Here is a 22,674-nt window from a genome sequence, read left to right on the forward strand (position 1 = left end):
TTCGTGAATCTGCATGTCTATTACTCAAGTCTAATTGAAAGCTATCTGCAATCATTATAATAGCACATCCAGTTTTAGCAAAGAAAGTAATATGATTAAATGATCGTCGAAAAATTATTTCTCTTTCCCTCTTTCAAATTTTTCTCCAATTTTAGCTACTTCAACTAAAATATTTGATTTCAGCGCAATACACATAATGAAGTACAAGTTGACCCAGACCAATTGGGGTTTTGTGTGATGATAAATTTAGAACATCTTCAAAAATCTGAATGAAAATGATGAACATTACCAAATCAACATTACCGAACGAGGGTTAAAAGTTCTTTTCTTTTCTCTTGATCGAATGAATCCGATCGAATTGAGCTGTCAATTTTCATACATATAACATACATAAGGTTCGGTTTCTTTGACGCGATATGTATGAAAATTATTCAACAGCTCAATTCGATCGGATTTCTAATCAAAACGACCGAACATTTATCCACTAAAAATTTGCCTTATTTGAATATTTGCTGCACCAATTTTCCATTGCTCAATCATGTTACTTAAAATTGATGGAATTATACAAGTAGGTAACGTATTTTATCGATCCTCATAATTGATTTTAAATTGTATCAAACAATCAGGCTCAGCACGGACTTTGATCGAATTAATCCGATCGAATCAATTTTTATACATATAACGCCAAGGCTTCGGTTTCTTTGACATGATATGAACATAACAATTAATTGATTGAACTCCGTGCTGTGGCTGAATATGTTATACGTTAAACACAAAAACAGCATATGATACTTTTTCATTACACTTATCAATTCTCTTAAACAGGTCCATTCGACCATTTGTATAATTGGTACAAAACAATACGACCAGAAAACGGAAAAGAAAAGCAAGTGGAGCACAAAACTACTTGTTAGCAACTCGGAGGATGCCATACCTCGTTATTGATATCATTATCACCTAATCACTTTTCGGCTGTGCAAGCGCCCATTATCGTTGCCAAGCGAAAAGATCTAAAGGCAAGCAGATTGAAAAAAAAACAGGCAGGAAAAAAGAATGCAATGGTTTGTACGACAGCGTGGACCCTTGTGTGACAGCATAACTAGCACTCTTGCGTTCCCTGGTGGCCCATTGGATGATAGCTCTGTCTGAGCTTGTTACTGTTGCAGAGCCACGGTTTTCCCAAGTACGCCTCTCCAAAAGGACATTCTATCTTGTTTTCGAGTGGTGGTGGTTCCATTTTTCGTCAACGTTGAAATATCGCGCGTCATGCAGAACCATCACGTTGGAAGGCGAACAAAATGTGGAAAAAAACATTCCTGTTCCATCATCTTGACGATTTTTTTTCTTGTTTCAGACACGAATTATATAAAATGTGCAAAATAACGGTTAAAAGTGCACAGAGCAGAATTTCCATGACGATGTGCTTCAGGCCATTGTTTGGAACCGGTTTCATATTCTTTCCATTTCAGAATCGCTAGGGCACAATATTTTATTCTTTTTCTCGAGCAAACGTTTTCAGGATCTACTCTTTCTTTTCCAAGGAATAATAAGAGTGTACGAGGTCAGAAAAGCTTAGCTTTGACGGAAAATTGATCTTTTCATATGATAGGGGCAGTTCAAACTTCTCGAGCATTTTGATGCATATAGTTATGATATCTGCAGGACGTTTACGAATTCGTAAAACTATAACTTTCCTTAAACTATTTGAACAAGGACGACGTTTTTTTATTATGTATTATGTTCATCATGAATATAAAAGTTAGTAGTACTTTTTTTTATATAACAAGCTTTTAAATGGCAAGTTTTAAAAAACTTAAATAATTTATTTTGAATAACCCACAATTACTCAATGTTTGGTAGTGTGTTTGGGTGTCATAGCAACATTTAAATCCAAGCTATGCAAATTCCCTGTTGTATATGCAACTTTATCCATCCATCTATCCATTCATTATTTTTGTTATTGTTCTTAAAACACTTTAATTAAGTGATCCCTAGCTAGTATGAAACAAATATTAAAAAAAGATCATAAACACATTCATATATCTAGTGATAGCAGAACACATTTCAAATGAGTAAAATAATTTTATAACAATAGCTAACGTTAAGTTTTTAAAACATATTAGTAAGAATGATAAATCAAATCTCAATTAATGGCATCACGATAAATGTGACAAGTTATTACCACTTACCGAGTAATCGAACGAGCTTTCCGTTTGGTTACCGTCAACCTCCTTACTTTTGATCTCGTCAAATAATTTGTACTTATTCACCTTAGTATATGTAGTACAGATTCACTTCAACAGAGTTCTTTATTTTGTTGTTTGGTTGATATTCACATTTACGTTTCACAAACACCTTTTACTTTGATAGTTTCACTTTCGATGCAAAATTGCGGTAGTGATGCAAGATGCGGTAGTTTCTGGCAGTGAAATGAAAATTATCTATCTATTTAGTCTGTTTAGTCCGTGTAAACTATTCGAAACATTTTCACTTGCTGACAATACAACATGCTTTCGCCGCATACGAATATTGATTGAATTTTATTTATCTCACAACCTTGGTTCGAAATATTTTTTCCTTCCCGTTTGTTTTGGAACGTGTGAAATAAATTGATGGGAAAACTTACGTGCCCGTAGAGAACACTTTATGTGTCGTTGGAAAATGAAACGGTTTGCAAACCACAGCCTGACCTCGAGGCCATCAGGTGTACGCAGTGCAGCATTACCAGAACATATAACATGGGATGATGCGACAGCTCGGTTCGAACAGGTGAAGCTGTTTACACAAGGTTCAAAATATTTGAATACCGCTCCCTTCGGTGAACAAAGTGAATAGCTCTGATGAAAGTGATTGAAACGGAAATCGTGAGCGTAGAAATGACATTTCTCGTCCACCAGCAGGATACCCATCTGTGCATTAGCGTAATGCATGCAAACCGTACCACAGAACACTCTCAAACCCGCCGTCCATTAATATTTTTTTTTTTTAATGTGGCACGACATCCCCTAGTGGGACAAGGCCTCTCTCTGAAGAGAGTTTGTGTGACCGAAAGACGGTATATTATAGATCGGTGGTCAGCCGTTCATAATACCGGAGGGTGCCAGACTCGAGATTCGATCCCACACCTGTGGTGTGGTGTTTCCTCGCGCTACCGCTGCGCCATGGGCACCCCCATTAATATTGGCTAACGGAAAATTTGCAAATCGATTGGCAAACGAACCATGGTAAAAGCACAGGATGTTCCACCGCACAGCGGGATTGGAAGTGTTGGCACTTTGGAGAAAATGGATGCTGGGCCGTGCTGGGAGCACAAAGATGGCGTACTGGCGTGCCATTGTCCTCATGCTTCGACATTTCTAGCCGAAGAAGTGAAGCTTCTGGGCCATATCCACACTATTACATCCGGTCGTTGGCCTTCTCCTCCCCCGGGGGGCTACAATGAGGTACTCTTACCACAGAAGAATTCCTGCGGATGCTATGCTGTGCTCATTTCCTTTTCCAATACACATTGTTTCGAGGATTGTAGTAGAAAAAAAAAGAATTGCTATTCCTGGGTTTAAATTTTTTTCCCGGCAATAGTGCTTGTGTTATCAATCCTAGTCAATCCGCAAGAGTTTGTAACATTTTAAATACCGAACCAACACGTGGGCGCGATATTGGTTTGAAAAGGTAATGAAAATATCAATGTGAAAATCACGACTCCTTCAGCAGCATAAAAGTGCTGACTTCAAGAATCATGAGTTGAAAATACTCAGTGTACATGTATGTGTACTACATGTCTTGTGGAATTCAGGAAAATATGTGAGGTTGAACATGCACACACACGCACGCACTTTACAACCTTTGTGGGAATATCCTTATGTTTTTTTTTCCTTCCGAAACCTGAATGTAGCCGACATGAACGAGCGGTACATAGGTTAACAAAATCTTTTGTTGCACGATTCATCGTAGTTATGTTTTTTTCGAAGACCTTGAATGTTCTTGTTTAACAACGAGAAACAAAAATGAAAAAAAAGAATAAATCGCTAAGAAAACAAAAAAAAAATCATCAAAGAACACAAAACCGGTACGTATGAAAACGTTCATACAACGTTAGAATGAATGGTGACGGTTACGAAGCGAGAGACGGAGCGAGGCAGGCACATTTGCTAACCCCTGTTTATCCTTTCTTTTAAGAAATGTAAAAAAATCCTTCGTTGACTCGCAGCTGTGTGTGTTAGACGGGATAACCGGGAGCAAGCCAGGAAGATATGGTGGAAAGCAACGCTGGCACCTAGTCTGGTTGGGATATGCTGCCCAAGACGAAACCGCGCTTCCGAAAGCATCGGTGTGGGAACCCGCGACGAACAAGCCCAACCGAAAGCGAAGGAAAAATTAACTGCCAAAAAACGACGACACTATTTTTGGAACATTTCTGGCAGAAAATATCATTTTGTTGGCCAACTGCCATCGCTGAGGAGGGTTCGAGCTCCGTTCGCAAACGACAGATTTATCTCGCTTCCGCTGGCCATCGTCATTGACGACTTGGCTATGAAAAAAAGCAACAAATTCTCACTCTACGTCGGTGTATGCTAATCGCTTTTTCGGTTTGTCTGTTTCCTTTTTGGCACCGATCCAGAACCGCTGGAGCTTCACAGGCTACTTGGATCGAAGCAAATGGTGCTCGAAAAATGGATATTTTTATTCCGTAAATTCGGTTTGGTGTTCACGATGGCGACGGGAAAGTCCGACGGTCACATTGGACAGGTGACATGGAGGGCAGATGTACGACACGCGTGCCACGGCATTCCTTATGCCAGTGCCAGGCACGAATTCACCTCATTCGTAATCCACCCGTTTGAGATTTTTTCTTGGTTCGCACTTGAACTATTTCCGACGTATCTAACTGGCAAATTTGCCTGTTCAACCCTGAGACGATGTGTAGCATTCACTTTCCTTTCCTTGAACTGCCACCGAAGGAATATCCGACGAAACTCTATGGACTACATTTCAATGCATTCTTTTGCGCACAACGCATTTCGGTTAGTTGATTACATAAGGGATTTTAGGTCTGTAAAACAGATGGTAACGCAGTTGAAGAGGGAGCACATTCGCCCGGAAATTAACCAGAAGAATGTAAGTAAACAAACACACGGTTCGCGAAAAGGAGTATTTTGCCAATGGACCAAATGACAAAGCTTTCATCACGTCGCACTCAATATCGGGAACGTAGCAGTACATTCAATATGTCATTCATCACTAGCGCCTCAAACGTTGTGCACACGAAAAGTCAATACTGATCAACTGTGATTGTACACTTTTTATAACATTTTAGAGCAAAGTCTCTCTAATAATAAAATAAAACTGTTTAAAACATACTTTTCACAGCTTAATAAAAACTGGTATTACTCGAGATGTATAGCGATATTAGCTGCATAGATTAATCGGTATTTAATTTTTCTTAATTTCCACTGCACTATCACTGTCCAATTTTGGGATATTATCGTGATTTTTCTGCCACTTTACTTGCTTCGTATGTTGTACGTTTCATGAGTCCTCATTAATATCATGCACACTGCGTCTATTTTGTTCATGGTCAGCTATAGCTGTCGGTTACTGAGATCTCTAAAGACGGCGCGCTTGCACAAGCTCGAATACCCGACTAATACCGACCAGCGTCTTTCTGCCAACTAAACCCCGACAGCCAATGCCTCACGCAACGAGGGGAGACTAATAGCAGAGAAAATTTCACTCTTTTTGGCTCCACTCGAGCCAACGATGAGGATGGCGTATCCTCTCCGCGTCCACCGACGGTTGATGAGCAAACATCGACCGCAACACGATGCAAACAGGACGTGCATGGCACGGATGTCCCTCGAGTGCTCGTGTTCTTCGCCTACTTTTCGCGACACCGGCAACGCGGGTTCATATTTCGTCTACGGGTCGGATGCTACTGCTCCGCTCCAACCATTCACCGCAACAGTGCTTCCACCATTTCCTCTTCAGACCCTTCAAGACGAACTCTTGGCAGATGATAGTTGGTAGAAGAAGGGAGATCTAAATGAACCGCGCAACATGCAAAGACTCAGCCGTGTAACTTTACAAGAACTCAAAGATCCACGAGGGAGCCGTTAAGTTTCAACATGGACTCACTCACGCACGTTAGCACGCACGCATGCAAGCAGCTGACCAGGAGCAATGTTGAAAATATAAATAGGTCAGGTTTGAAGACTTTTCACGACTGACGTTGGCGGCCTTGGTGTTCCAAACGAGGATCAACTGGTACGTGATTATGAAACGATTGGTGGAAACTCGATACATCGGACCATCCTGTTTGCATCGTTTTGTTTAGTTGAAGGTTCTTGAATGCCAAAAACTTGAAGTATTTGAAAAAGTGAAAATCAATACCGATTCTGGAATACTACTAATTGTTTATGCTTTATTGACTGACACTTACGATTTTAATTATTATTTATAATCCAAAAGCGCACATTGTTGATTAATATTAATTCACAATACCGATTTTGCCAGAGCATGGTATGAACAAAATTCGTCTTGAAATAAAAATTTGTAAAAAAAAATAAAAATATTGGAATAGTATTAAAACTGCCATATTTCGTTCGTACACTGCTCAACTGCTGTTATGAGTACTTTTTCCTATTGCGAACCTTTACCACCTAAATTTCTTGTACAGCCAGCATACGTCCACATTTTATTTGGATAACGTTAATACGCAAATATTTTAAAATTATATTACTTTTTTATTCTTCTTTGCTTGTTTAAGACCTTCAGTTTACAAGAAGTGTCCTAAATTGGTGTGAAATAACATTTTGGTCTCTAAGCCATAAAATCAGAACAGTTTTAATACTTTTTCATATTTGTAACTTTTAAAGTCATTTATACCGATTCTGCCAGATTGCATTAACTGTCCAATGGAGGAAAAACAAGGGCATTCCTCACAATCAACCTGATGAAAATACGACGGACTTTTACGAATGGTAAAACTAGGGTCGCGAAATATGATCCCTGCATTCCGTTACTAGCTACAATCGGATGCGAAAGCATTTAATCATCGTGACAGTATCCTTCATCGAAAGCAACTGTATACAACCTTCACTGATTGATAAACAATAATTCCCTACAAGTCTGCCCTTGCCACGTCGCAGGTGAGCGTAGAGAACTTGCGAAACGATATACCACCGCCCATTCGCGGTTGTACGGCGGGCCGCAACCCGGTTATGATGAATACCTAACAGCCAGGCGCAGTGAAGGACAAGAGTCCGCTTTTTCTGCCCTGCACGGATCCGCCGGATCCCGGGAATGGAATTTTCCATCCGCTCCCTTCCAGTTGCGAGGGTCGTGCTGTCCAGGACCACCGGGCCTCCACCAATACCAGTGAAAATGGCAACGGATGAAGCGCTCACACGTACACACTAGTTTCCGCTCGTACACACACAAACATTACGGAACCCCCTAGGACTCGCGCAGAACAGGCCACCAGGAGGGTGCCACCGGAAACCGATGCTTTGGGGTGTTCGAGTTTGTCTCGAATGCGAAAAACCACGCGGTATTCTGAAGGACGTTTGACGTTTGGCTTGCGGAGCACCTGGTTTCCCGGACGTGTTGGACGGGGCCAGGAGCTAAGGGTCCTTTTTTCATCGATTATTCATAAACCTTTACATCGTGTTTCTCCCTCCTCCCCATCCCTCCCCTGATCCTGGAAACGGAAAATGAAAGCGAAGCATAATTCCCGGTGTTCTACCGGAAAAAAACTCTTCAGTGTGCTGTGGCGAAAGGTAGGGCACGTTGGTCCGTTTCAGTAGGCCATGAAAACTGTATTTCAAAAAGGCATGATGCAACGTTGGCCGCATTCTATGCGCAGTTTCGCCGCGGTCGTTACGAAAATAGTTTTCACCAGACGGCCAGACGTGTTGACCGCGAAAAACTCTTGTCGGATTGTCCGAGGGCACTGGTGGAAAATCGGCCCAAAACGGTATTCCTACGGTGTGGTTTGGTTTTTTGGGTCACACACTCTACCGTCCACCAGCAATCGGTCCTACCGGGAAGCGATTATTCATGCTGCGGGACCATTTTCGTGATTATGTAATGCAGAATGGCGACTGCTTGAGGATACAGCAATTGCAGGAGTCGTTACAATTTAGCAAAGGACAAAGCTATTTAGCAACTGGACACCGTAAACTCATTCGGCATCACAATTTTGCTCTTCCGTTTCGCCAACGATTTTCTTTTCATTTACGCCATTGGGACACAAGCAAACAACCAAACAACTAAAGCGAACCCCTGCGTTCAGATCGGGTCGATAATTTTCCTCCAAGATTTTCGTTTCCTTCCTCGCGCAAACAGCGGCAACAAATACCAATACTAGCAAAGGGTGAAAATGGGGAGCATATATCCATGGGGCCACCCACCCACACTAACACATCGACCAGCACGTAAATGGACGCACGCACACGCCCACCGCTCCTATCCTAAGGGTATCGATTGACGGGCAAAACTCCCCCGCACACTCTTGGCCATCGCAAACCGTACCGAAAATCCGTGTGACCGTTCCGGACGGCGGAGATTTGAACTCGGGACCGAAGCTCTCTTCCGGGGGGCGCACACAAGTTCAGCGTGGAAAACTGCTGGCCGCTTGCAACAACCGCACCGATAGAACTCGCGAACGGAACTGAACGCCGGCGCCGGCCACCGTCGACGGTTGACCGCGGTCGCGCATTCACCCTTATTTTTTCGCGATCATGGTGTCTCGCTCCTCCGGTTGCCATTGCAACGGGTCGGGTCCCATACTACTACCTGGTGCGCCCGGCTGATAGATTCCATGGAAAATGTGCGGCGAGATAAACACTTGTTCGGGCCTCTTTCTCTACATCACTCCATCGCTCTTACTCGCTCGAGGGGACATGCGCGGCACCTGCCAGTAAAGAATAAGTGAGAGATGCTGAGCAATCTACTAACCGAGAACACTATGTGAATAATCTAGAAGTGCTAAAACTAAAAACAATCTGGTTAAGTTAAGTCACCCTTTATCACCATGTAAGTCACCCAAGTTAACATGTGTGAAGTCGCTCCTATCATACTTTATCTTAAACCAGTTTAAAAATTACTTTTTTGTTACTTTTTGCTAGCATGCGATATCAAGTACAATTAATGTGATTTTTTCAGTCCTATCACCCCTTATTCTAACACAGTTTACCTTTTATTTGTGATATTAAAACTGCAACGCATTGTACCAAAATCTCGAATTTGGTGTTCTTTCATTTTAAAAAAATTTGCTACGACAATCAGATTACTGTAACGAATTTTATAGCTTTCAAACTACTTAACTTTCTTTTGTTACTCAGTTAGTTCTATGAAAGCCTTTTTTATGTTATTTGTAATTTCTTTTTCATGTAGGTTGAAAAACCTGCGTTAACCCACAGTGCACACTTTGCTCCAAATTTTCGATAGTCCAGCGAACAGCGAATCGAACCACATGCCGAACCAGATGAGGACGATGTGTTCTCTCGCTTTTCACGGTGCCATAATAAAACACGAGAGAGAAGTCCTACTCACAAGTTGTGATTTTAACGAAACTTTTTCGATAAAAAAATGTCTGCTATGTACAGATGCGAGTTTCTGTGCGTGTGTTTATGTGTGTTTCATTAAAGCCTTGCAAGGACGCAGGAAGTGTAGCAGAAAGAGGATCTACACCAGCATGAATTTTGTTGAGCGCAAACGAATGGTTATGAGCTTTGAGGTGCTTTGTGCGCTACGATTAACGCAGGATCTCCAATGAATATTTATAACTTTGTCACTAAAAGAAACAGACTTAGGTGTTCAATATAAAAGTATTGACTTTGATATTTACCTTCATATTAACTGTTGTGTAAACTAGTTTTCGTTATATAAGTCATGGTCAAGTTAAAATGCATTTGAATTCATTAAAGGATGCTTTCAAAAAGTTTACCAAAATATTCACTAGTTATATCCTATATTATTCGGGTTCGTAACTTATTTTTGCTTAACATCAACTCTAATTTCACTGTGTACTAAATCTTTCTTCTGGTCTGCTCAAAAACACTTCCAATACTATTCGCAAAGAGTGGGTTTATTTAAGAAAATGTTTTTTAAACAGTTGCTTGTTGTACAAGAAAACAATGTTTTCAAATGATGGGACGGGATTGAGTAAACCCATTTTTCCGTAAAACTTTTAGCGTAATATTTTTAGCAATAAAACTGAAAATAACATAGGCTATAAAGTCTTCCAACTTGTCATATGCTTATATCCCCCGCTGTTGGGATAATAATGAATGACCGAGCACTATAATGGTTGGTGATGACGTCATGAGGGTTCCATTAGAAAAATATGTAAAACAACATAAACAACATGTTACCTAATCACCCTCTTACACGGGGTTGATCCCATTTTCCTAGAAATTGAAAGTATTTACTCCCTGCACATTACTTTTGCTAATACGATTTAAGCGACAGTAAAAAAATACCATGTGAAACTTTAACACTATGCTATCGTTCAAATTTTAACTTCAATCGTTTGAAAGCACTCATACTTTTCCTTACTTTATCCTTTTATAGAGATTACTCATCCAACCATGGCCACGGAGCGTTACAACCCTTAATAACCGATCAAGGATTGGTAGTTTTGCTTCATATTATGGATAAGGTGACGTAATCTGCGTAGGTCGTGACTCTGTGTAACACAGCTATAAAGTCATAATGAGTACGTTTTCGACGTATCCATACACATTAACAATGATGCAATCGATTACGAAAGTACTGAAATGATTTTTATGTAAGTTTAACAGAACGATAAATGAAGTTGAGCCAGAACAGCTCAGGAGTAGTTTTTAAAGTATTACATGTGTTTTGATTACATTTAAAAAAACGAGATGCAAATCGGTTTTCTGTTTACAATCCTTGCATCTTCATAATACATCTTCAGCGTAGAACCACTTCGGTGAGCTATTGTACGCTATTAATAGCGCGAATTGCGAAGTTATTTACGCTCTTCATCTTTAGATGCGACCATTACCTTGTTGGAAAGGGTGGTCATGGTGAACCCGGTTTCATAAATTTTAAATGCTCTTGTAGGCCTAGGCTGATAGAAAAGCTTACAAATTCAAGCGAACAAAATCAAATCTCTAGTAATCTTCTCAGGTACGGTTACACACATATTTTTATTGATCAACGCATAACCTTTTGCCGGAAGCCGCATACAAAAAAAAAAAACGCTTTTACTAATATAACACTTATATACATTGTATAACAAGTATTGGTTCTTATTGAGCAATCCTTGTTAATCTTGACCCACTGTTCCAAACTGCCCCCAACTATCCTGTTTGTATGTTTTCTCGTGAAAAACGAGAGTTGTTTTCCAAATCCTTACATCACAATTCTGCAACGACGCAAAAGCAATTTTCTATTGAAATACCGTGTTTTTTTTTAGTTTCTTTTCGACAAATTCGTTGGCGTCAATAGAAGTAGGAATATTACACTTTTCACTTCATGGTACGCATCATGGCGAGCGTGCGGTTCAGAGGAGTGGGTTGTATTGGCATCAATCATTAATTTCGCTTCCGCGCGGAAACAAAACAAATCTATTACTTCTACTGGCAACCCGTTGACTTGCCGAAGCACATTGGAGTACGGCGTCAAAAAAAGGCCGAGCAACAATTGGCGAGAATTTCAATTAACTTTCAATCAACCAACGGAACTATGTTTAGCGTTTGATAGGAAGTGGTGGTCAACCAAGTTATATTTTTTATTTCCTAGAACAATGTGTTTGGTTTGACATTTAGGTTAGAAGTATTTTATTATTTTTCCATTTTGTTTTCCGTGTTGGTATGAAAATGTGAGCAAAACAGGAGTTAGCGAGGCTCTGAAGCGATGTGAAAAACAGGTAAGTTTGTAGCATGAAGTTACTGTAAAGTTTTTGTTTAAAGTCGCACAACAAACCCAATGATTTGTAACGACTTCCAAAAAGTCATTTAAAACAGGACTCGGAGAAGTAGGGGAAAACATGCCAAACAAATACAATATCAGTGTTTCCTGAAGCTGTCACTAGCAGCGCCCTTTGGCGAGATCTACTGCCGATGGTTCTGAAAAGAAAAAGCACTTAAAAACCGTTTCCCATAAAAACGGCCAACGTATTACAGCTTTCCGTGAGAGGCCCAGCAAGATTTGGCCCAATCGTTGGCGTTTTCCATTAATCACACCCACACTCGCAACCCATCTGTCACAGCCAAAGGGACGACACACCGAAGCCCGGTAGTCTCGGAAAACCCACGACTTATCCTGAGAGTTATCCTTCCCTTTTGCGCCTACGATCCGTACCGAGTACACGTGCACTCTGGAGAAACTATGGTATGCTCCCGGCTATTGGCATTTTCTTCGGGTTCGCGGGCGTCGGGTGTGGAAAGCCTTCATTCATGCGCGCGTGAGGAGGGTCGGTTCATTCATCGGTCGATATTGCCCTTGGTCTTCCGGGGGCTGCGCAAAAGGAAAGCTCCCGGCAGGTCTTTCCATCCGCGGAAGCTCCTGCCCGCTGATGGGGACTACGTTTTATTACTGATTTACTGTTGGTGTTGGTAAATGAAAGGCTACAGTAGTCGCTCGGCTCAAAAGTCGTTGGGCTGGTTGAAGAGAAGGTGTGTCCGATTGATTGAATGTGTGCATGATTGCGGATGACATCGACAGGATTTTTGATTCCAGCCGACCACGTTGCGGCAAATAATTTCTCGATTTGCCCACGGCTCATCATTCCGGGTCGCACCGGAGAAACCTATCGCATTATGCTTATGGCGGATCTACCTATGAGCGGACTGAGCGGCGGCGCTAAGCCCTGGGAAGAAAATTTAAGAATCCACCGATATTATTTGTAAAATATATTTTTCTCTTTTAAAATAGCGAGTGATATCAAACATATTTTTTTCAGTTACATTTTCGGTGTATTTTGATATTTCTTTTTCATTTTTAATTTGGACCTCTTTACCTTTAATTTCTTGGTAAAATATATTTTCTTACTCATGTTTTTTTACTCAAGAGATGCTCCAACGGATTTAATGGATGCTACACTGCCCATACTCGCATATCAGTTCCATTTGACTTTTCATCACTTTTGAGTTATCCCCATGACTAATGTTCATTTTCAATATATTTTCCAAAAAAAAAACTCTAAGCGGCTATTTAGTGCATGCTAATGTGAAAAAAATACCCAATTGACTGCGTCCCATATTGAATGTACCCACATAAGAGTCCCATATATGATTACTTTGCTTAAATTAAATAAAAGTTCTAGTTATTGAAACTTCAACAATTTTGTAATATAAAGTAATTTAAATAATCAACAAATGGTTGTAATTCAAGTGTTTTTAACGAATTATACACTGTTCAAGTGCAAATATCCGTATGGAATAAAACCCGAACATTTACGTTTTGACGAGCAAGGTAAACAAAGTATGCTATAAGATGGGACTGATATGCGAGTACTTTTGCTTTCGCCTTCGAAAGTACCCGCATATCGTGTCCCATATAGTTTATTTTCATCATTTTAATACTAAAAACGTGTATTTTATATAAAATGTCATTCTCAGCGAAATGTTTATGTTACAATACAATAGTTGTGATCAACCTATCATGTATTTTGTATCACTAATAACAGCAAAAGAATTTCTATTGTGAAAATGTTCAATCGTTATTTTCTCAAAATGGTGATTTTGCAAATGGGACTCATATCCGAGTATGGGCAGTACATCCCATGTATGTTTTTGGGGGTGCCCATAGCGCAGCGGTAGCGCGAGGAAGCACCACACCACAGGTGTGGGATCGAATCTCGAGTCTTGCCTCCCTTTGGTATTACGAACGGCTAACCAGCGATCCATATACATATGTAATATAATACCGTCTTTCGGTCACAGAAAAAACTCTCTTCTGAGATATGCCTTGTCTCATTAGGGGATGTCGTGCCACATAATAATAATTGCCCATGTCCTTATAGTTAAGAGTAGGGGTCGGCAAAGTCCAGCCCGCGGGCCAAATCCGCCCCGCCAACTGATTTCATCCGGCCCGTAAGAAAATGTTAGTGCTTTATACCAAAACCACAACTCAATTTGTTCACGATGTCAGGTTTGTTTTCTTCCCAAAATTAAAGATTAAAATTGTTTGAACGAGGTGTTTCTGGTATATGTTGAAAAATAAAATCAAAATTTAATGAAAATAAGTGTAAAAATGTGTAAAAAGTTTAGAGATAAAATTACAAATATTGTATCTTTTAGCTCCTTTTATGTAACTTTACTTTTAAAAAAGTTTATACTATTCAAATGAGTACTACTTTGAAAACATTAAATCATCGTTTAAGGTAACCGGCCCGCGCTTTCGGTTTCCTTTTAATAATTTGGCCCTTTTGAGGAAATGTATGCCGAGCCCTGCTTAAGAGTGTATATACTACTTTTAGAATTTATTTCTATTGATAAACATAAAAACCATATGACAATACTGCAAACATGTATAATGGATTACAAGCTCTTATAAGACAAATAACTCGAAATTTGGACTTTAGTATAGACACATATAGGATATAGGATAATGAAAATGATTAGAGGGCCCCGATTATCCCTCCGCTTGGGGCCCCGGAATAGATTGATCCGCCTCTGGTTACGGGGGAACTGGTCGATGACAGTGGTATTTTGCGTCGCAGTAAAAAAAATCGTAGACGAACGGTGAGTAAACAACTGGTGTTGACGTAACAACAGATTATCACATATTTCATTTGCGTTTGGATATAATTCGGTGTAGTTTGCTTAAGGCTAAGGATGTTCATCTTTTCTCGCACCGTGAGTAAAGCGACATATTGCTGCCGGCCTCGTTTTTCAACTTTAATCACAAATTCACAATATTTCGTTTCAAATTATTGAAATTTTCTTCCTTAGACAATGAAATAAATGTAAAACTCAAAAAATCTAATAATAAAATGAAGAGTGACGAAATGTATAAAATGTATGTAACAGTGGTGTAAAACGGTTGTAAAGAAATCCATTTTAAAACAGCAGTTTAAAATAGTTAATAGTTTATTTTATGCATTACTTACATGAAGTAAAGATTTATGTGTTACGTGAAAAAACATAGCCAATGTAACCGAAAACAGCAGCTATAACCAGAAAACGCAATACTCTCATCATACCAATTGAACAGGCCTGAAATGAAAGAAAAACGTTTTTAAAACATTAACACTTCTTCAACAAACATGATTCATAAATGAATAAACGTTACGTGATATCATATTTTACTTTGTTTAGGATGAATTACATTTCGACCCTGCGTGATACATACAAGTAGAAGTTCGTAACTTCTTGATAAATATGGAAATTTTAGCAAAAAAGAAATTCAACAACTTAGGAATCAGGAAACTTAAGGTTGAAAATACATATTGCAATTGTTCAAGTATATAATACAACATTCATCAAGTACATAAATGTGTTATGTAACTAATAATAACGAGTATGATGTGAAAAAGCATTTAGAACCAAGTGAATTTTTTTTTCGTGTCCGAAACAACACGTGTTTACATGTTTACATAAATTAATAATAACGTAGTAAAAAATTCTTCTTCTTCTTCTTCTTGGCGTAACGACCTCTTGGTCATGCCTGCCCGTTAAGGGCTTACGAGACTTGTTTCCCTGTTGTACGTGGATAGTCAGTCCTCTCGTACAGGAGAGGGTCCGGTCTCGGTTGGGATTCGAACCCACACCGTCGAGGTGGTGAGCCTCGGCAGCTCATGGGCCGATTTTCTAACCGGCGCTACCGCTCGGCTGTCGCGGACCCCCTCGTAATAATTACGTACGTAATTATTCCGTTCTCGTATTTTCGTATCCCCAAGTGCCCACGGTTTGGGCAATTTTGCTCCACAATTTTTAATGATGCATGGAAACCATTTTCCTTAAAAATATTGGCTTTTGTTATCTTTTATTGTTTTAATAGTTTTGTCAATATGTATAATGAGATGTTAGAGAATCGAAGCTGCGAGAAATTAATATTTTTCTCTTACATATTGTCTAATCTTGCGTTGTCTGCAGGCCTGTAAGTCATGAAAAGTACTTTAAATTGTTAAATTGTGTTTTATATAAAGATTATATAGCACTCTGTTCCACGCGTCATTATAAAGTGTGAAACAAAATGGCTCTTACTGAAATGTGCTTTTAACTTCAGACGAAAATGTGTTTTGTTACATTGGCTTTCACATCGTATATTTCAATGTGATGTAACACCATTATTCAATTTAAAATCCATATTTTTAGGTTGTGGATGCAGAATACGTGCAATCTTGAGTTAATTTACTTGGGACTGTGCCTCCACAACTACATGCAATGATTATGAATCGAATTATGTTTTGTATTCATTAAGTAACATATTGAGGAACTTTAAGAATGTCTGGTTGAAGGAATATATGTTATTACTTCATTTTGGGTTTAAATTGCTTAATTAAAAGCTAAAAAAGATTCAAGGCATTTTACCCCGCTGGAGTATCTTGCCAAACTTTCCTCTAGGTGTCGGTTTTGGTTTGCAGATTTATTTCTATGAAACTTGAGGAGGTACGCATTGTATCGTAACTATCTTACATTCCAAAACTACTTGAACAGAATTTTAACACAACAACCAAAATATTTTCTAAATGGTGGCGTGTCATTCACATACATTTCACCACCCCAAGGGGAGGGGGCAAAAATTCATGAGTTCGATCCTTTTCCAAAGAATCATTTAAAATCTCTTTGCATATTATACAACCACCACTGTTGATATCAGCACTGAGAGTAATTACATTATTTTTATTTCGCCAAACACATTACTAATATCATTTATACTAAGGATGCATGCTTACCAAAATAGCTGCTGGCATAGCTTCACATTTGGACATCCGGCTAAAACAAGACCTCCAGAACAAGCAACGATTGATCCTTCTTGCCTTTGCCGCTTGCTTACGATCCACCTGAAACAACGGCAAGAGGTGCGAAAGACTTTCGATGCCCAACAGGAGTCCAGCGTTCCCGGCGATTGTACTACGAGCGTTACTATTCGCCTGCAGCTGAGACGCAGCAAGCTGTACTAGTGGTAGCACTTGCAGTATAACCTCCCCTATGTTGGCGGGCTGGTGTTGCTGGTGCTGATAGCCTACTAGGTGGTGCTGTTGAGCTGCTCGTGGGTGCTGGATTTGCTGATGTTGTTGGAAAGGCTGCTCCAATGTCGGGTATAGTCCCGCGGGCAGTTGAAATGGGGGCGCTGCTATGGAACGAAAGCGAATAAACAAGAAATAAAAACCACCAGTCACTTCCAGTTCCATTTAGGTGCTGAGCCGTTTTGATTCATACTTGGCTGCTGCGCTCGATGCGGTTGCTCGCTGGTGGTTACGTTCCAATTTTCGTAGTGAATTGCAAAAATAATACAACCGCTCGAGATGAACAGATAGCGAGCCGACGCAAGCGGCACACGGTAGCCGAAGGTGTGGAAAGGGGTTCCATGTAGCACAATTTCGTACCCGCTGGTGGTGGGCACAATGGTCAGTTCAAAGTCCTGCCCGCACTCGATCGGACAGTTGGGGGCACGTTCTTCTGCACCATCGGTAGTGCAACCGATACAGAGATGGTTGCGAACGATCTCCTTCCGCCCGGGATGAATTGTGATGTACAGCGGTACGTCCTCGTGTGGATTCAGGAGTGCTTCCTTCTGTAGTATGATGTGCAGCGTGTTCTGTGGTTCGCGAAAGTGCCCTTTCAACTTAATCCGTGAGCCATACCGCAGTTCACCCGGCAAACGGCCAACGTAGGGCAGTAGCTTCAAATGGAAACACAGAATTGGAAATCAAACATTCGAAGTTTACATTACAACCGCAGGCACAATTTAAAATTTCCAAACACTGCTCACCGGTGTAAATACTTGAACGCTGCTCATATCCCTGCTCAATTTCACACTAGTCGCATCCACTACGATCCTGCCCGTACAACGCTTCGACAGATAATGACCGACGTCGTGCAACTACGGTTGACGATCCTTCCACAACGCTGCTCGCCGGTTTGGGAAAGAATTTCGAAAGCACGACATTGAAAATTTTCTGGCAACTGTTTCGAGCGGGAGGAAAAGCACCAGCTCTGCGTGTACCCGCGCGTGCTGAAGTGAAAGGAGAACCCGCGATGCGCGCACTGTCTCTTTGGAAATCGGGCATTGGATTTTGTTCCTTTTGGATAGGTAAGATAAACCATTCAGTCACTCCGGCCAGTAAGGTACGGGAGTCGACGATTTCGCGAAATAAGTTCATGGTTACACTACCGTTATTTCTGCTCCCCCAACGGTCGGTTTGCTCCGAGCCCCACTAAAGATCGTTTCGGACTGTTTCGATTCCCCCTACGCGGTAGGCGTTGTTGTGCACGTTTCACAAGTCGGTGAATGTCACGTGACGAAATGTCTTTGGGATCAGTGAATTTGGAAGCTTGCTTTCTTGTGGGCGGAAGCGGTAAGAGTGTTGTTTTGCCTATTTTCGCCTTGCTCAGGGTGATCGCACCCTGATGCTGCTGACCGGAACACCGCCGAAAATTACGCAACGGTTTATATGATATGCACGAAAAGTTGAATGACTGGACTGTAATGAAGGGAAGGCCAACTAGTGCCGCAACAATAGTTGTTCTTTGAAGCTGCAGAAATGAATCAACGTGCGAATCTAGGTCAATACGATAATGTAAGAAAAAGCAGATGCTGTCGATCGTTTTGATGAATTTTTATATATGGTACATGGCGTATACATCATCCAAGAGGCACTTAACTTCCATCGCTTACCACGCTTATGGCATCAAATTAGACAGCCTGTATGGTGTTTCGTACGGGGTTCCTAATGTTCTGTAGACATGCTAACTATCCATACATTCTTGTATTTTAATTTGTATTTCGTTCAATCCCTTTTTCTACGTAGTTGTTCTTTTATATTTTTTTCATGATGAAATTCAGTGCTGGGGTTCGATGGCATGGGTTCGAATCCTAACCATGACTGGACCCTCCCTGTACGAGAGGACTGACGACCCACGTACACAAAGGGAAAAAGTCTGCCCTTCATGGGGCAGGCATGCCCAAATACAATCGGTTCGCCTAGTAGACGTGTACAATTCTATGGCCAACCTGTAGCTGCACATAACATATTTCAAAAGTACAGCAAATATTATAAAATCACCATCCAACATCTACCATGCAAATTTTGTATCATTTAAATAATGTCAAAATGCTGTTTTTCCGTTGCTTTTTAGCATAAAAACCATAAAAACTTATGCTTATTAAACAGCTAATAGTAATTTTACATCAGATCAATTATATCAATTAGATCTTGTTCGGTGAGATAGCCTCGATTTTCCATTCATTTCAGTAACCGCCACATTGAACTGAGAATGAAAAGTTTCATACCGAAAATTTCACAGATAAATGTCGGTGCAAAGAGTGAAAGAGATACGTACATTTGCTATCTCTGTTGCACACAGCAGTTGTCAGTCTCGTCTTGCTCTGCCATTTTCATTAGTGATGGGGATACTGAATCCCTACAGGGATTCGAATCTTTCGATTCAAATCCTTTCTGAGATCCGGATCTTCGAATCCGAATCCCAATCCGTCATATCATACATGCTCATCTGATGCCGATTTTTCATATGATGTGTTTAATTCAATGAATGATTTACATAAGAATATCAATATAGTTGACATTATTCTTCTAATTGTATTGAAACAACACGAACAATTTAGTCCTTTTTGGGAATATGCAGACTAACTGATTTACCCGAGTTTATTCCAAGAAGAGTAGCATTTATTATGTTTTAAAAACAATTGAGACAGTGTTATCATTCAAATTGAATCCATCGTGGGTCACTGAAACAGTGAAGCAAGTCCTTTGTGATGTTTTTCCGCACTTTCCCAGCGGGCACTTTATCGCGGAACGAACATGTTTGATGCTCTGATAACATTTTTCACAAATAGCGCCTCAGACATGGCTGATATCATGTATTTCAAGCTAGACAGGTAAGTAAACTGGTGCTTTGCGTCCATTAAAATATATCTAACGTATTTGAGCTATTCAATTGGCCCAAATGAGCTGTTTTATTCACAGGTCCAAGTTTATAAGACCCCCCACTAGCTCACTTTTTTCGCCGCTCGTTTTTGGCGGGAAACGGCGAATTCTCTCCCAAATTTTTTAGAGATCCGGGCGAAATATGCTCACGACCTTGCCGACACCGGGTCTTGTTCTAGCAAATGACCTCTAAACGCTGAACCGGTAAACCGGTTCGGGCGAAACGTTGTTTCTGTACACGCACCGCGCATGCGCCGCGCATGTGCGCGAGAGGAAATTTCATCTTTTCTCTCGACGTGAGCTGATAGAATAACTAGAAAAGATGGATAAAATGTAATATGTTCCTTGAGACAAAATTACTCGTCTTGCAAAGACCTTTCATTTGAGGGGTCATTTGTGGAAATCGGTCAAGAAACTAAAAAGTTATGCGAGAATTGGCTTTTTTAACCTAAATTGCCAATCAACCTGATTTACCTTTTCGCCCCCTCGGGCGAACACATTCCCACCTGTGGTTTTTATCAAAAACAAGAAAGTACGGAAACATCTACCTTCAACACAAATGCGCGTCTTGAAAAGACCATTCATTTAAGGGGTCAATCGTGAAAATCGGTTCAAAGAATCAAAAGTTATTCACAAATTGGCAATTTTTGGAGTTCCAGTAATCGAGGTTTATCAACATTGTTCCGGGAAGAGTTGTCTCTTTTCCACACATTAGTTTTCTCAAAAACTAGAAACTATAGAATTATCTATTGTTACACAAAGTTGTGTGTCTTGAGCAGACCTTTCATTTAAGGGGTCACATGTACAAATCGGTTCAGCAGTTATAAAGTTATTAGCAAATTGGTTATTTCAGCAGAAAATACAAACCAAAGTTTCTGCACCCACGCCTCAGAATTTCATAAACCAAAAATTACGGAAGAGTCTTTGTTGCACAGAATTATTAGTCTTTAAAAGACCTTTCATTTGAGGGGTCTGGTGCTAAAATTGGTCAAGCCACAAAAAAGTTATTAACAAATTAGCTATTTCAGCCATTCATAAGGCAGCTTAGTTGTTTCAATTTGAAATCTTTAATGTCTGAATGAATTTCACGACAATGACGATTCACCAGCCTGGCCATTCAACAAAGCTACCAACTTTAACACGTTGTGCCAACGCAAAACCATCTGTGACCTGAAAGGCCATTCTAAGAATCGAACCATTGTGGTAGCCAGACGAACGTTAACGTTTCGTAACGTAAATCGTTTTCAAAGCAAAGTGAAGTTTAATTGGTGTAAATATGTCTCAAATGGTGAATGCTTTGCAATGCAATTGTAACAATAGTGAAAGCAGTGTGCCAGACGGGATATTGTGCCAAGATGCACCAACAGTCACATTCTCGGAACCTGTGGTAAGTGTGGAATGTTTAAGTTTTCGTTTTTTTTTGTATGAAAAACGTTTGGAAAACGTATATAATTAATCTATATTGCTTACTGTAATATGTGGTCATATGTGTCTTTTGACCCACGTCGTCATTACATTATAGAAACATTAATCTAATATATAAAAGTCACCGTTGTCTGTGTATATATATCCCTACCCCTCCCGAACACCTACCCTCTAAAATTAATGAAAAACAATTATAGTTCAACAATTATTGAACGAGTTTTCACAAAAATTAGTACACATACTGCTCACATAGGGACATACCATGGTTTAAAATTTCATCTTTCTAGGAGAAAGGGAAAGGGCGGCTCCCATACTACCCCCTACCTTAAAAATGGTTAAAATGCAATATGGGTATCAATTTCGCAGTATTTATGGTTTCTAAATCGAATGACCTCACTATTAATGTTCAATCTTAGCCCAAACTCCCTCTACCCTCCTCCTCATCTTCGGCAAATCAATAGCATAGCTCAAAACGAAAAGTGTTAATTCTTATCACAAGTATGCAACGCAAAATCTACTAAGTGTATCTGTGCCAAACTTGGCTGGAGTATAATTCATTTTCTCGAACTAATTCGAACCCAGACATCCCAGGCTTCTTCTATCTTCTCCTACGTAACAAATATTCTCAATCACACTAAATCGGTCTAATCAATTTATACTAAACATAATCATAAGAAAGACATTTTTTCAAGTGTGAAATGTCCAACATTCTTATGCCTCCTTCCTGCCAATAACTTTCTATCATCTGGACGATAGAAATTAAGTAAAACAATATAATGCCACATTACTTACGGAAGCGACGAGTTTAAAAAAAGCGTACATATCATGGGGTGACGGTTTTACTGGGGTATTTCTCATACTTGCTTCAATTGATTAATTTTAAATGGTTGAACCAAGGTGGAAGCACAATAAGATAGCGAATGCAAAATGTATATTTACATGGTTTCGTCGACTAAAGGTAATACTAAAAAATACCACTATCCCCAAAACGCTAAATTTAACATTGCAAAACTCAAGATACTGAATGAAAACACTCTTTCGTTTGGAATTTCTTTCCACCCGGATGAAATCGGGTTAATCACCCAAGTAACATTTTAAGTTTTATCATGGTTCTAACGATGTTGTTCATGCTCATCATTGAGTCTCATCTCAAGAGTAAAATA

At 40.0% G+C, this 22,674-nt stretch overlaps 1 protein-coding gene across 1 annotated transcript; it reads right to left on the bottom strand.

Annotated features, from left to right (window-relative positions):
• Nucleotides 1-15,095: 15,095 nt before the first annotated feature.
• LOC131288967 (galectin-4-like) lies at nucleotides 15,096-17,937 on the bottom strand. The gene is made up of 4 exons (XM_058318152.1): nucleotides 17,911-17,937; nucleotides 17,358-17,820; nucleotides 16,871-17,271; nucleotides 15,096-15,188 (listed from the first exon to the last, which is right to left on the bottom strand). Exons 1-4 carry the CDS (start codon nucleotides 17,935-17,937, stop codon nucleotides 15,096-15,098), a joined length of 984 nt encoding a protein of 327 aa, XP_058174135.1.
• Between the last annotated feature and the right edge of the window lie 4,737 nt (nucleotides 17,938-22,674).

This window comes from Anopheles ziemanni, chromosome 3, assembly GCF_943734765.1.
Source record: "Anopheles ziemanni chromosome 3, idAnoZiCoDA_A2_x.2, whole genome shotgun sequence".
NCBI classification, from domain to species: domain Eukaryota; kingdom Metazoa; phylum Arthropoda; class Insecta; order Diptera; family Culicidae; genus Anopheles; species Anopheles ziemanni.